This window comes from Nannospalax galili, unplaced genomic scaffold, assembly GCF_000622305.1.
Source record: "Nannospalax galili isolate Female #2095 unplaced genomic scaffold, S.galili_v1.0 scaffold39, whole genome shotgun sequence".
Lineage (NCBI taxonomy): Eukaryota > Metazoa > Chordata > Mammalia > Rodentia > Spalacidae > Nannospalax > Nannospalax galili.
In genome coordinates, this window is record NW_008346683.1 from 7826039 (window position 1) to 7838301 (window position 12263).

Genomic DNA, 12263 nt, shown 5'->3' on the forward strand with positions numbered 1-12263 from the left:
ACGAGCACCACCACACCTGGCCAAAGTCAATATATTTTCTATATGCTGATAGTCACATTTGGTATTAGTTCAACCATTTTTAAGTTAAAAATAAAATTTAAAGCATTTTCTTTATAAAATGTAAGATATCAGTAGTAAACATTGATTCCTCCTTTTAAAAATTTTATTTATTATGTTTATTTTATGTGTATGAGTGTATTGCCTGCCTGTATGGAAGTATATCCATGTCGTGCTCATGGAGGTTAGAAGAAGGTGTCGGATTCCCTGGAACTGGAGTTATATATGGATGGTTCTTAGCTGCCATGTGGGTCCTGGGAACTGAATCCAGGTCCTCTGCAAGGGCAGCCAATGCTTTTAACCACTGAGCCATCTCTTCGGCCCCTGGTGGTTTCTCTTTATGGAGTATTCATCTTGGCATATTATTCACACAGTTGTTTCCAGCTGAGATACATTTTCTATACAATTTAAAATATTTTGGCAATATAAGGAAGGCTGTTATGTATTTGAGTGCCAACAGTTGCCAATCGTTTTTATGTGTTGATGTTAATTATTTTCTTTAAGCACTGAACATTCTTGGGTCTATAATAGCCTGCTGGAGTTAGCAATGATTGTATTTTTTAGCCCTTGAAAACTTAGATTTAATATAGTCATTTTACTTCTAAGAAGTTAGTATAAGAAGATCTTTGAAGATCTGTCTAATAAAACTTTACTATAAGATAATCATATGAATGTTCACTATCAGGGCATTGATAGATGGAGTTATGGTACTTATTTTTTTTTTGGTCTTTTTGACACAGGGTCCCCCTGTAGCCACAGCTGGCCTGGATTTGCTTTGGAGACCAGGCAGGTCTCTAACTCACAGAGATCCACCTGCCTCTGCCTCTCAAGCTTGGAGTAAAGGCCTGCTGTGCCACCACACCTGACAGAATTATAGTGCTTTTTAACTATAGTAATTATAATAAGATTATGGAAAAGATCTTATGGAAAGATGGTCCCAACATATTTACTTAATGCGAGAAGAGAGTTAACAGAGATTTATGCAATGTGAAGCTTTTTTGAAAAGCACATTTGTCATCAAAGAAGAGTCTGAAAGATTTTCCATAGAAGTGCTTTTAACTGAGGCTGGAGAGATGGCTCTGAGGCTGGAGAGATGGCTCAGCGGTTAAGAACACTGACTGTTCTTGTAGAAGACCTAGGTTTGAATCCCAGCACCCCCATGGCAGCTAACAATTGTCCATAACTCCAGTTCCAGGGGATCTGACAGCCTCTTCTGCCCTCTGTGGGCATTGCATGACATGGGTGTACTTACCTACATACAGGCAATACACATATATACATAAAATAAGAATAATAAAAGTTAAGAGCACTGGCTGCTTGAGCAAAGGACCCGGGTTCAAATCCCAACACCTACATGGCAGCTAACAACTGTCCATAACACTCCAGTTCGGGGATCTGACAGCCTCTTCTGCCCTCTGTGGGCATTGCATGACATGGGTGTACTTACCTACATACAGGCAATACACATATATACATAAAATAAGAATAATAAATAAATAAAATATTTTTTTAAAAAAGTAGTTTTAGCTTTATTTTAAAAATAAATGTATTGATTGATTTATTGATTTATTGACTGATTGTTTTTTGAGATAGGATCTCACTATGTAGCCCTGGCTGGCCTAGAACTCTCTATGTAGACTAGGCTGGCCTTGAACTCAGAGATTGACCTGTCTTTGCCTTCTGAGTGCTGGGATTAAACACATGCAGTACCAATCCCGGCCTTGACTTTATATTTTGATTATTTAAAATAAACTATAAAAGTATAAACAATTTTTACTTGTTTAAAACATAGGTGTTGTAGACCGTGGGCGATCTGGGCCTCTTACCTATCTTGATGTATACTCCTTTCTTATTGCAGGGAAATTTGTATGAATTTTTGAAGCTCACTGGATGGAGAGGCTCCAAAGTGCTATATTTTGGTGACCACATATACAGTGACCTGGCGGTGAGGAACCTTGCCGCCGCCTCTATTGGGGATTGGGCATGTGGATTCCACCTATTAGAAACTTCTCTTTTGTTTAAGGTCATTTTTATGCATTCCTAAAAAACTAGGAGTAGACCCCATTTTTAATGTCTTGCTTTTACAAAACAGGAGAGATCAGAGTTGTGAAAAAGATTTTTTTTTTCTCTTCGAAATTATGGAAATTAGAAATTCACTCAGATTTGATGAAAAAACTCCTTCCATTTAAACAATGATAAGCAATAAATGCCAGGAACCTTTCTGTCCCTTTTATAAATGTGTCAAAAAAACCTAAGAATGCAGCACACAAGCTCATTTTTTAGCCAGTCACTTCTGAAGCGTTGAAGCTGGCATTGCCAGGGGACAGTGGAGGCTTCCCATGGCTCTTGGGACGGCTGGAGGAGGGCCACAGTATCAGGGTAGACTTGGAACATGGAGTTGTTCAGTTTCATTACTGTACTTGCTTTATCCCGGATGGAATGATTTCATGGTTTTTTTTAGGTGATTCCAGTTCACACTTTGCATGTTTCCCAGAGCTTGAAGCTCAGAGTCAGGAAGGTAACAAGAGGAGGTGGTGGCCTCAGACCATCTCCATTCTTGTCATCACTCAGTATTTTGGCCTGCATTGCACTGACTTCCATGTTTCTCTCTTAAATCTGTGTCCCTTTTGTGTCTCCTGCCATTACAGCAATGTGTGGCAGGGTGTGTGGAAGGAGTTTCATTGCCAAAGTCCCACCCAGGTCTGTGAACTCAGACTTCCTGGTGGTGAAGGTGAGGAAGTACATTCCAACACCGTGTTGTAACACTCATCCAAGGTGACGTTAGCCCACACCTGGAGTGTGCACACTTGCCTGCCCAGTGGGTTGAAGTTTGTTTCAGAGAATTGACCTCAGCTTAAGAAGACAGTTGTTGTGTTATGGCTGTGTGACTTTGAGTTCTGATGCCCCCATTTGTAAGAGGAGATATTGAAGTGCTTATTAATGACATAGACACAGAGTGCTTTTATTGGGACCCAGCTCTCTCAGTGCCCAGCCAAGTGGTGTGTTATGATGGGCATCTTGTAGGCCTGGACTTTTCATAGTTGGAAGGACTTTGAGGACTGATGTAGTTCCTTGCTGCTTACAGGTCTGTTCACATTTTCCTTCTTCATTGTAGAGCCAGTAGTAACATTACCACTTTTAATTTCTGGTTTTAGTTTGGGTCTTCTCTTTTAGTTAAGCTACAAGTTTGTCAATTTTTTTTGTTATTTAAATTTTTGGATTTATTTTATGTGTATGAATATTTTGCCTGCATGTATGTAAGTGTACCTGTGTCATACAATGCCTGCAAAGGCCAGAAGAGGGTGTCAGATCCTCTGGAACTGGAGTTATGGATGGTTGCTAGCTACCATGTGGGTGCTGGGACTCAGAAGCAGCCAGTGCTCTTAACTGCTGAGCCATCTCTCCAGCTCCTTTGTTAGTATTTTAGAAACCAATTTTTGGTTTTGTTGATTTTTTTTAAAATTCTCCATTTTGTTTTGTATACTCTAATTTTTATTCCTTCTAGTTCTAGCATTTGATGTAACTTAATTCTTTTTTTTTTTTTTTGTAGTTTCTTAAGGTATAAAGTTGGGTTGTTTATTTGAAACTATCTTTTAAAAAAAAGATTTGTGTGTGTGTGTGTGTGTGTGTGTGTGTGTGTGTGTGTGTGTTGTGCGGAGTGCCTGTGGAGGTAGAAGAGGGCATTGGATACTCTGGAGCTGGAGTTACAGATAGTTGTGAACCTCCTGATTTGGGTGCTGGGGACTGAACAGAGTCCTCTGGAAGAGCAGCAAGTGCTCTTAACTGCTGAACCATCTCTCCAACCCCCAAAATCTTTATGTAAAGTTTTTGAAGCTGTACTTTTCTTCACACTGCTTTTGCTGCATCTCCTAAGCACTGAGAAGTGGTGTTTTCATTTGTCTCAAAGTATTTTCGAATTTCCTTTGTGATTTCTTCTATGACCTGTTGGTCAAGAGAATGTTGTTTAATTTCTACCTATATGAATTTCTAGTTTTCCTTATGCTATTGATTTCTATTTATTCCTGTTGTGATCAGAGATGGCACTTAGTTTGATTTCAGTCTTTTGAATTTATTGACACACATTTTGAGTCCTACATAAGATGGATCCTGGAGGATGTGTTGTGTGCTCTCATTTGGTGGTAGAGTCTGTCTCTGTCTGCCAGGTCCAATTGGTCTGTGGTGGTGTTCAGATCTTCTGTTTTCTGATTGATCTTCCGTGTTGTTTCACCCACTCAAGAAGTTGAGTTGCTGTTATTGTAGAGGGGTTTATTCCTCCCTTGGTTTTTATTACTGTTTGTGTCATGTATTTTGGAAATAGGATATTTGGTGAATGTGTGTACATGCACACATGTATTCTATATTCTTCATGAATTAACCCTTTATCATTATAGTTTGTCTCAGAATAGCTTTTGACTTAAAGTCCATTTTATGGGCTATTAATATGGCTACTGTGCCCCCTTTTGATTATAGTTGTATTGATATCTTTTCCTTGAATTCATTTTCTTCTTTCTTTTTTTTTTTTTTTTCCTTTTTTGAAACATGGTTTTATGTGTCCCAGGTTGGCCCTTGCTTACTTTTATATCCTCCTTCCCATCATATCTCTGCTCCTATATCCCTTTGTTAGTCTGGTCTGCCTGGTCTGTACAAGGATGACCTGCCTGCCTTCTTTTCTTCTCATTTTGGTCGGAGTTTGTCCTTGCTGTTGTTTACTTGCTTGCTTGTTGTCTGTATCTCCTCCTCCCTCCCTCTCTCCTTCCCTCCTTTTCCCGCCTTCCTCCTCCTCCTTTATTTTTTGTAAGACTGGGATTGAATTGAGGGCTCCGTGCATGCTAGGCAAGCATTCTACCATTGAGCTGCATCCCTAGCCCTGTTCATATTTTCTTTGAAGGCAGAGATTTTCCAGCTTTTGTTCATTGCTTAACATTAGTATCTAGTGCAAAATAGTGCTTGATAAATGTTTGCCAAGTAAGAAAGTGGATGACTGTTTAGTACTGTGATTGCATATCTTGGATTTCCCACAGCAAAACTGATACCCTGGCCTGTTGTGACATCACTGGGTTATAACGTGTGGAATGAAAAATGCAGCCACGCCTGTTTGTGTTATGTGATCATTCCACACCTCGGCTTCTGTGACCCTGTAACCCAGATGGCCATACCCCACAGGTCCAGGGAACGCTGCAGTCTTGATACACATATACAGTAGCAGGAATCGAACTCAAGTCCTTGTGCATGCCAGACAAACACTACCAGTGGGCTATAGTCTTGGCCATTTTTATCCGTTTTATCTGTTTCTTAAAGACAAGTTCTCGTGGGTAGGTTAGGCTGGCCTTGAAATCACTATGTAGCCAGCCATTACTGGCCTGGAACTCCTGACAGAGTGCTGGGACTATGAGGTTCTAGAATTCCCAGTGTACCCCTACTCAGTTTGAATGAGGAGCAGTGCTAGTGTTCAGGTTAAGCGCCTTCTGTCCCAGACCATGGTTAATGATTCCATACCCCATGTTTCTGCAGCAGCTGTGAATCACAACCATTATTTCCAGAACAGAAACTTTCTCTGGGTGAAATGGTCAAAGCCTGGGGCCAAATTGGTTTTAATTAAGTGTAATTCATTGAATGCGATTTGGTTAATAACTAACCATTACAATTAAAAAGTGATTAAGCAAATGCCTCCCTTGTCTGGGAAGGGTAGAAATGCTTGAGTTCTGAAGAGACTGATGCTGGTGCCCTGTGGCCTTTGTGAGCAGGATCTGACACTGAAGCATGGCTGGCGGACTGGTGCGATCATCCCTGAGCTGCGGTCCGAGCTCAGAATCATGAACACAGAGCAGTACATTCAGACTATGACCTGGCTGCAGACCTTGACTGGGCTCTTGGAACAGATGCAGGTTCGCGATTGTTTTTTCTCTCTCACTTTTTCATTAAGCCTAAAGGTAATCACTGATCAAAATGTCATGAGTGTTCTACTCAATTACAATGATAAAGTATAAGGTTTAAGTTGTCCTCAGCAGACTATAAAATAACTAGGGATTATTTTGCTCTTTCCCTTGATATGACATTTAAAAATGTTTCCAGGAGTCATTTGGAGTGTCTTTGCAGAGTCCATAAACGTGGGTGCTCTCCTTCAGTCCACATTCAGTCATGCTCAGCTGCCCTCTGGAGTAGTGGGATTGGAGACCCTGTCATGGTTAGAGACCAGTCCTGGTTCTTAGTTTGCTGTAGGACTTCTCTGTGCTGGCTTCAGTTTCCCTACCTGTAAAACGAAGAGTTCTGTGGAATGAATGAATACCCCAGTCTAGGCACCATTGCTTCCTGAAAAGAGTTGTAAAGCAAGAGTCAAGGTCCTGGTCCAGCCTCCAATGATGTGATTTGCTGCTCTCCGGAGTGCAGTGGCAGCTGCCTCTTTCCGAAAGTCAGCTGGGGCAGTTAGGAAGGAATGTCCTTGGCATAGCTCGTTTCCTGGCCCAGAAGCTCGCCTCTGTTGCTCCAGTGACCATTGTGAGGGCCCTCTTCACCTCTCAAGAGCCACCCGTATGCTCCCTTTGTGCAGCTTGTCTACCATGCTGTGTGGGCGAGTGCAGATGCTTTTAGGTTAAGTGGCGCAGATGCCTGATCTGTTGGCTGGCACACCTGCAGCCTTTGGTCATGGCCTGTTGCCCACAGCTGCCCCTGCCGAGCTTTGAGACGATCAGGCCTTGTCCTCTCTCTCAGCCTGCACATTCCAGAGCATGGGGCCCCGCACGTCCTCTGGACCTGGCTTCCGGTAGGCTCTCGAATCCTGGTTCTTGGCTCCTCTGCTCAGGACTTGTTTTGCTTCTTTTACTATGCCTGTGAGATGATTTTCTAAAAATATCAGATGTCACTTGTGTGTTAATGCAGCTGAGTCTGTGCCTGGGCCAGCCAGCGCTAATAGTTTTTCCTTATGTGCCCAACATTGTGCTGAGCGCTTGCACTATGCACAGTATCCAGTTAATAGTCAATTATACCATGCGTGCAGGTACAATTCCTTCATTGTAGAATAAGGAAACTGGGTTTTGAGAGGTTAGTAACGTGTGAAATCATGATGACATGGTGAGACTCTTACTTAGGCCTTGGGAGAGGGCTTTGCACTGCCACCCTAAGGTGCTTGTTGCTTTATGGTATACTGTTCTAATTATTCTGTTCTATTATTAGTTATTAATCTCTTATTTTGTGATTTATAAATTGAGCTTTGTCATAGGTATGCATATGTAGGAAAAATATATTTAGGGTTTGGTACTGTCTGAGGTTTTAGGCACCCACAGGGAGTTTTGAGATTTATCCCCTGAGGATAAGAGATACCTGCCTGACTTGTATTTTTTTCTGTGACTGTAGCAGCTGATCAAATATACAAATGACCTGTGTGTAGATTGATGGTAGCATTACATTTAGCTTGGGAATGTTTTGTTTTATTTTTGTTTCTGACCTACAAAAAAATATTTAATGGTTGAGGAGTGTGTGGCAGAGGTGGCTGGAGTAGGAGCAAAAGTAGAGGCTCACACCGTCAAGCAGGCACAGGAAGCAGAGAGCAACTCGAGGTCTGGAAAGGCTTAACTTTCCTAAGCCTGCCCTCAGTGACATGCTTCCTCCAGTGTGGCTACACCTTCTAAGACCTCCCAAACAGCGCAACCCTGTGGACCAGGGATCCAACTCAGGTTATGATGCTTCTGAGGCGAGCATCTTTACCTGCTGAGAGTCATCTCGCTAGGTTTCTAATGATGGACATGTAAAGCTCTTCTGTGTATTTATCAGGAACATAGGATTTCAGTTGGGAATATATTATTTTACACAAATTCCTGTAAATTACACTTAAGGAGTAAAATTCCTTCAAGAAAAGGTGCAAGAAATTCTCACTTCTTGCAGGGTGTGGTGGCACACACCTTTAATCACTCAGAAAACAGAAGCAGGTGGATCTCTGTGAGTTTGAAGCCAGCCTGGTCTACACAGGAAGTTTTTGACAATCTGTGGCTGTAGGGAGACCTTGTCTCAAAAAAGAGAAAGTGGGGTGGGGTGGGGAGAAAGAAGTTCTCACTTCTGGGGCTGGAGAGATGGCTCAGCAGTTAAAAGTACTGGCTATTTTTGCAGAGGACCTGGGTTTGGTTCCCAGCACCCACATAGCAGCTGACAACTGTTTGTAACTTCAGTTTCAGGGGATTTGATGCTCTCTCTTGCTTCTGAGACATTGTATGCCCAGGTGCACTTACATACAGGCAGGAAATGTTCATGCATACAAAAGTAAATAAAAGAGAAATTCTCACTGCTGATGAGTTTGTTTGAAACCAAAGCCATAGTAACTGTTGGCTAATGTCCTGCAGGTTTACAGAGATGCTGAGTCGCAGCTGGTTTTGCAGGAGTGGAAAAAGGAGAGGAAGGAGATGAGGTAAGAGAGACCTGTTCTGCACCTGCATCCACTGTCCTGCTCCATGCACGTCTTCTGAGGCATTGTTGGGAAGCATTCTTTCTTTTAGCTCCCAAATACCCAGGATTAGTTCTCTGCTGCTGGTGACTCCTGGCATTTCCTCAAAGCCAGCTATGATCATCATGCATTGTCTGCATTTGCTGTTGAAGGCCTTGAGGGAGGCGAGCTTTTCCTTCTCTTTTCTCCTCCCTGCTTCAACTGCTCCATTGGGCTGCTGGTGGCCCAGTTGATAGCTGGCAGCGGATGTGGCTGTTGGGGCTGTGCTGTAGATACATAGGAATTCTCAGGGCTCCTGCAACCCTGGTATGTTGCACGGCTGTTTCAGGAATGTGCACGCAGCCTTTCTTGGTAAAGAAAGCCTGCCTGTTGTCAGAAAAGTTTCATAAGACATGTACGTAGGGAACAGTTAGTTGTGCACAGGGGCCCTGGTGACATCCACCCTTCCCTGAGAAGGATGATTTCATACTGCATAAACACAGCCACTCTAGTGCAGGGCTGTCCCTATGTCCCAACAGAGCCCAAGATTTGAAAACTGCCTGGGCTTCTGGCCCCTAAGCAATGGCGGCCTGACTTGATGGGGATTTTGTGGGGGTTCTGCAGAAGCCAAGCCTATATTGAGTTCCATCCTTACCCCTTGGTCTCAGACTCTTGGCTGACCAAGGCTTATTTTGACTTGATTTCTGCTGCTGTAAAAATATAGGGTAGAGGAAAGTGTAGAGGAGGGAGATAAAGTGATTTGACTTCAGGGCCTTGCTCCCGAAGGCCTGGGGCCGACAGTGACCGCATTGCTCACTTCTGAGAACCTCAGGAGACTCAAAGGAAGCACTTCTGCCAGAGAGTTCCTGTTGGCTTCAAGTCTCTAACATTTCCGCATCTTAATGTGATGTTACAGTAAAAGGTTTAACATCATTTATGTTGTTCACCCATAGAGACCTAATTGGACTTTAAAAATCTTTTAGTATTTCTTTGTTGTATCTGTCATTCCCCAGTGATAACAGACAACTTCTACCAAGGAGGGCTTTTATCGCACAGTTGTACAAAGAATTATACCTTTGCTTTATTTGTAATTGATTTAACACCATTCAAATGGTATTGTTCATTTTGCTGGACTAGTCTATGTGTAGGATCTCAGCTATCACATGGTATTCTTGTCCCTTGTATGTATGATAGGATATTAAGAGAAGAATGCAGAGGTTCAATTGCAGGAGCCAACCTCCTTGGCTAGGGTGAATGACTTTGAAGATGTGAACTAGGCTGGGTGGAAGGTGAGCACTTGGTGGTGATTAACAATATTCCGTAATTCCTCAGGTGTGAGAGAACTTGAGCATTTATAGTACATTGATTTCTCTGCCTTGCTTAGTTCTTACCACAACCTTGTTAATAAAAGGTGGTTTAGCAACACTGAGAACTTTCTTCATATCTCAATACCTTCAGAACAGCTCTGCCTGCACTGATTAACTCTGGGAAAAGATGTGTATCTATAGAGGGCATGGGACGTGTGATGGGCACTGGAGGCTTGAAGAAGTGCTTCAGCTGGCATAAGAGGGGAGGCATGTGACTGGGGTCATTTGAGAGATGAATGGGCAGATTTTCTTTTCTTTTCTTTTTTTTTTTTTTTGAGCATAGGGTGGGGGTTTATTTACAGAGGATTAGGTGCCCCCATTTACTGCTGCACTGGAAAGTCCACAGTCAAATATAGATTCAGTGACTTCCTGACAGTCACAGAAAATGGTGAGAGGTGCCTCCTGGCATTCTTGGCTTATATGTCCTTAGCCCCTCCCCCACATGAAGCTAAAGTCATCTGAGTAGGCGGGGTAACCGAGTTCCCTCTCCTTGACGAGCATGGGAAGGAGGTGTGACTATAGCTTGCCGGCATAGTGGTCAGAGGACACTTCCAGTTAACACTCCACCCATTCCTCCGGCTCTTACATTCTTTCCGCCAACCTCTTCTGCAAAAGTCCCTGAGCTTTGGAGGTGGTGGTAGGTGTGGGTGATCTTTGTCCCGTTGTGGGAAGGCACTGAACTTTTGGGGATCTTCCAGACTATGCCTTCCCAGTGCTGAGATTACAGTGTGGGTTACCACACCTGGCTTACTTGCTTTTTTGATTGGAAGTTAGGGTTTTTCTTGACTAATTGACTAATTTTTCTCTCCAATATATTTTTTTAATAAATTTAAATTTTTTGTTTTTTGAGACTTTCATACAAGTACTATATTTACAGTATTTCCACTCCTCCCTCTCCCCCTCCAACTCTTCCTATGACTCCCCCCTCAAATTTATGGCCTCTTATTACATATACATACATGCATACATACATATATAAAAGTCTCCTGAGTCCATTTAGTGTTGTTCATATGTACATGTGTTTATAACGAGATATTTATGTCAGTAGTTTAGAAAAAATACAAACCTTTTAAAACCTTTCTCTTTTTTTTCTTGCTGCTTCAGAGAAATGACCAAAAGCTTCTTCAATGCCCAGTTCGGGAGCTTGTTCCGCACTGACCAGAATCCGACCTACTTCCTGAGGCGCCTGTCGCGATTCGCTGACATCTACATGGCATCTCTGAGCTGCCTCCTGAACTACGACGTCCATCACACGTTTTACCCCAGGAGGACTCCCCTGCAGCACGAGCTCCCTGCCTGGTCGGACAGCCCCTCCGCCTTCAGAGCGCCTGTGCTGCAGGAGGCCCAGGCCAAGTAATCCTGTGTCTGTCCAAAGAAAAAGCCAGAAGCAGCCACAGGTGAACTTGACAAGGTCACTTTAAGTGGGTCTGAGAGCTGCTTTCTGAAGAGTCAAGTACGTCTTTTGATGTTCATTTTCTACCCTGGGGAGAATATGCCCAGGTTGACAGGAGCTAGCTACCTGCGGCCTGGCCTTCTTCCATACAGAGGCCAAATGTTGAAACTGATGCAGCCTCATTTACTGCAGAGCCAGTGTCAGGCCTTCTGGGACAGGTGAGCCCACTTGATGGCATCTCTCTTCAGCACGTCAAGGGTGGAAATAGTTCTAGACTCTTCTGTGAAACATTTCTTGGTTGTTTACAAGCAGAGCATTGGAACAGTGCTATGCAAAGACACTGAACAGGGGAACAGTAACATACAAAGACAGCGAGTTTGCAGAGGCAGATATGAGCCCCATGGCTGCCAGTTCCCAGGTCTTCTGGTCCTTAGGCTTTAGCAGACTTTCTGACGCATTGCTCTGAGAGGATGCAGCCTCCCTGGAAGGACTTTCTTGAAAAAGAACAGGAAGCCTTTGTTCTCAGTCTGTTGCTACCCTGCCCCATGCTGGTGATCAAGTGATGGGCAGGTGCCCTTTTCCTTGGGGAAGGGGCCGAGGAGACAGGTGCTCTCGTTAAAATTGTCGCTCAGCTGGTAGGTCTGTCATTGTCAAGTGAGACAAGGAGAGACACAGAGTCTTAGTGCTCAGTCTGTGCTAGTGCAAAGCTGTGAGCGGGCACATGGCAGTTGATGTTTAGAAGATTTGCCAGAGGAGCTTTTCTCATTTCGTTCTGCGAGCCAGGCCTGAGTGCATCTTCCTTTCCCTCTCTGGAGGGAAGATTCTTTTAGCATGTCTGTATTTGCAGTGGCTTGAACTCAAGATAGAGTCCTTTGTGACCTCAGCATATTGCCTGTGTTCTCCAAGTGCTGTAATGTCTGCTGACAGTAGTCACGGTCCTGCTAATGGTGTTTTCTCCGCAAAGCTGTGCTGTGCAAGTGCTGTGGTTGGAGCAGCCTCTCTCAGATTGCCAGACTCATTTTAAGCTTTTGCTCTA

General features: G+C 43.3%; 1 protein-coding gene across 3 annotated transcripts in view; it reads left to right on the forward strand.

The window, feature by feature from the left end:
• The window catches only part of Nt5dc3 (5'-nucleotidase domain containing 3), a 62242-nt gene that overhangs the window by 41935 nt on the left and 8044 nt on the right, over positions 1 to 12263 (forward strand). For 2 of the 3 annotated variants that reach the window (XR_607614.2, XR_001872689.1), the window contains exons 11-14: positions 1916 to 2002; positions 5802 to 5942; positions 8388 to 8452; positions 10939 to 11445. Coding sequence is in view for 1 of the 3 variants with exons in the window: in XM_008843160.2 (XP_008841382.1) it covers positions 1916 to 2002; positions 5802 to 5942; positions 8388 to 8452; positions 10939 to 11191 (546 nt within the window). In the remaining 2 variants the exon portion in view is untranslated. The remainder of the gene's footprint in view (positions 1 to 1915; positions 2003 to 5801; positions 5943 to 8387; positions 8453 to 10938; positions 11446 to 12263) is intronic. The other variant, XM_008843160.2, reaches the window with a different exon arrangement.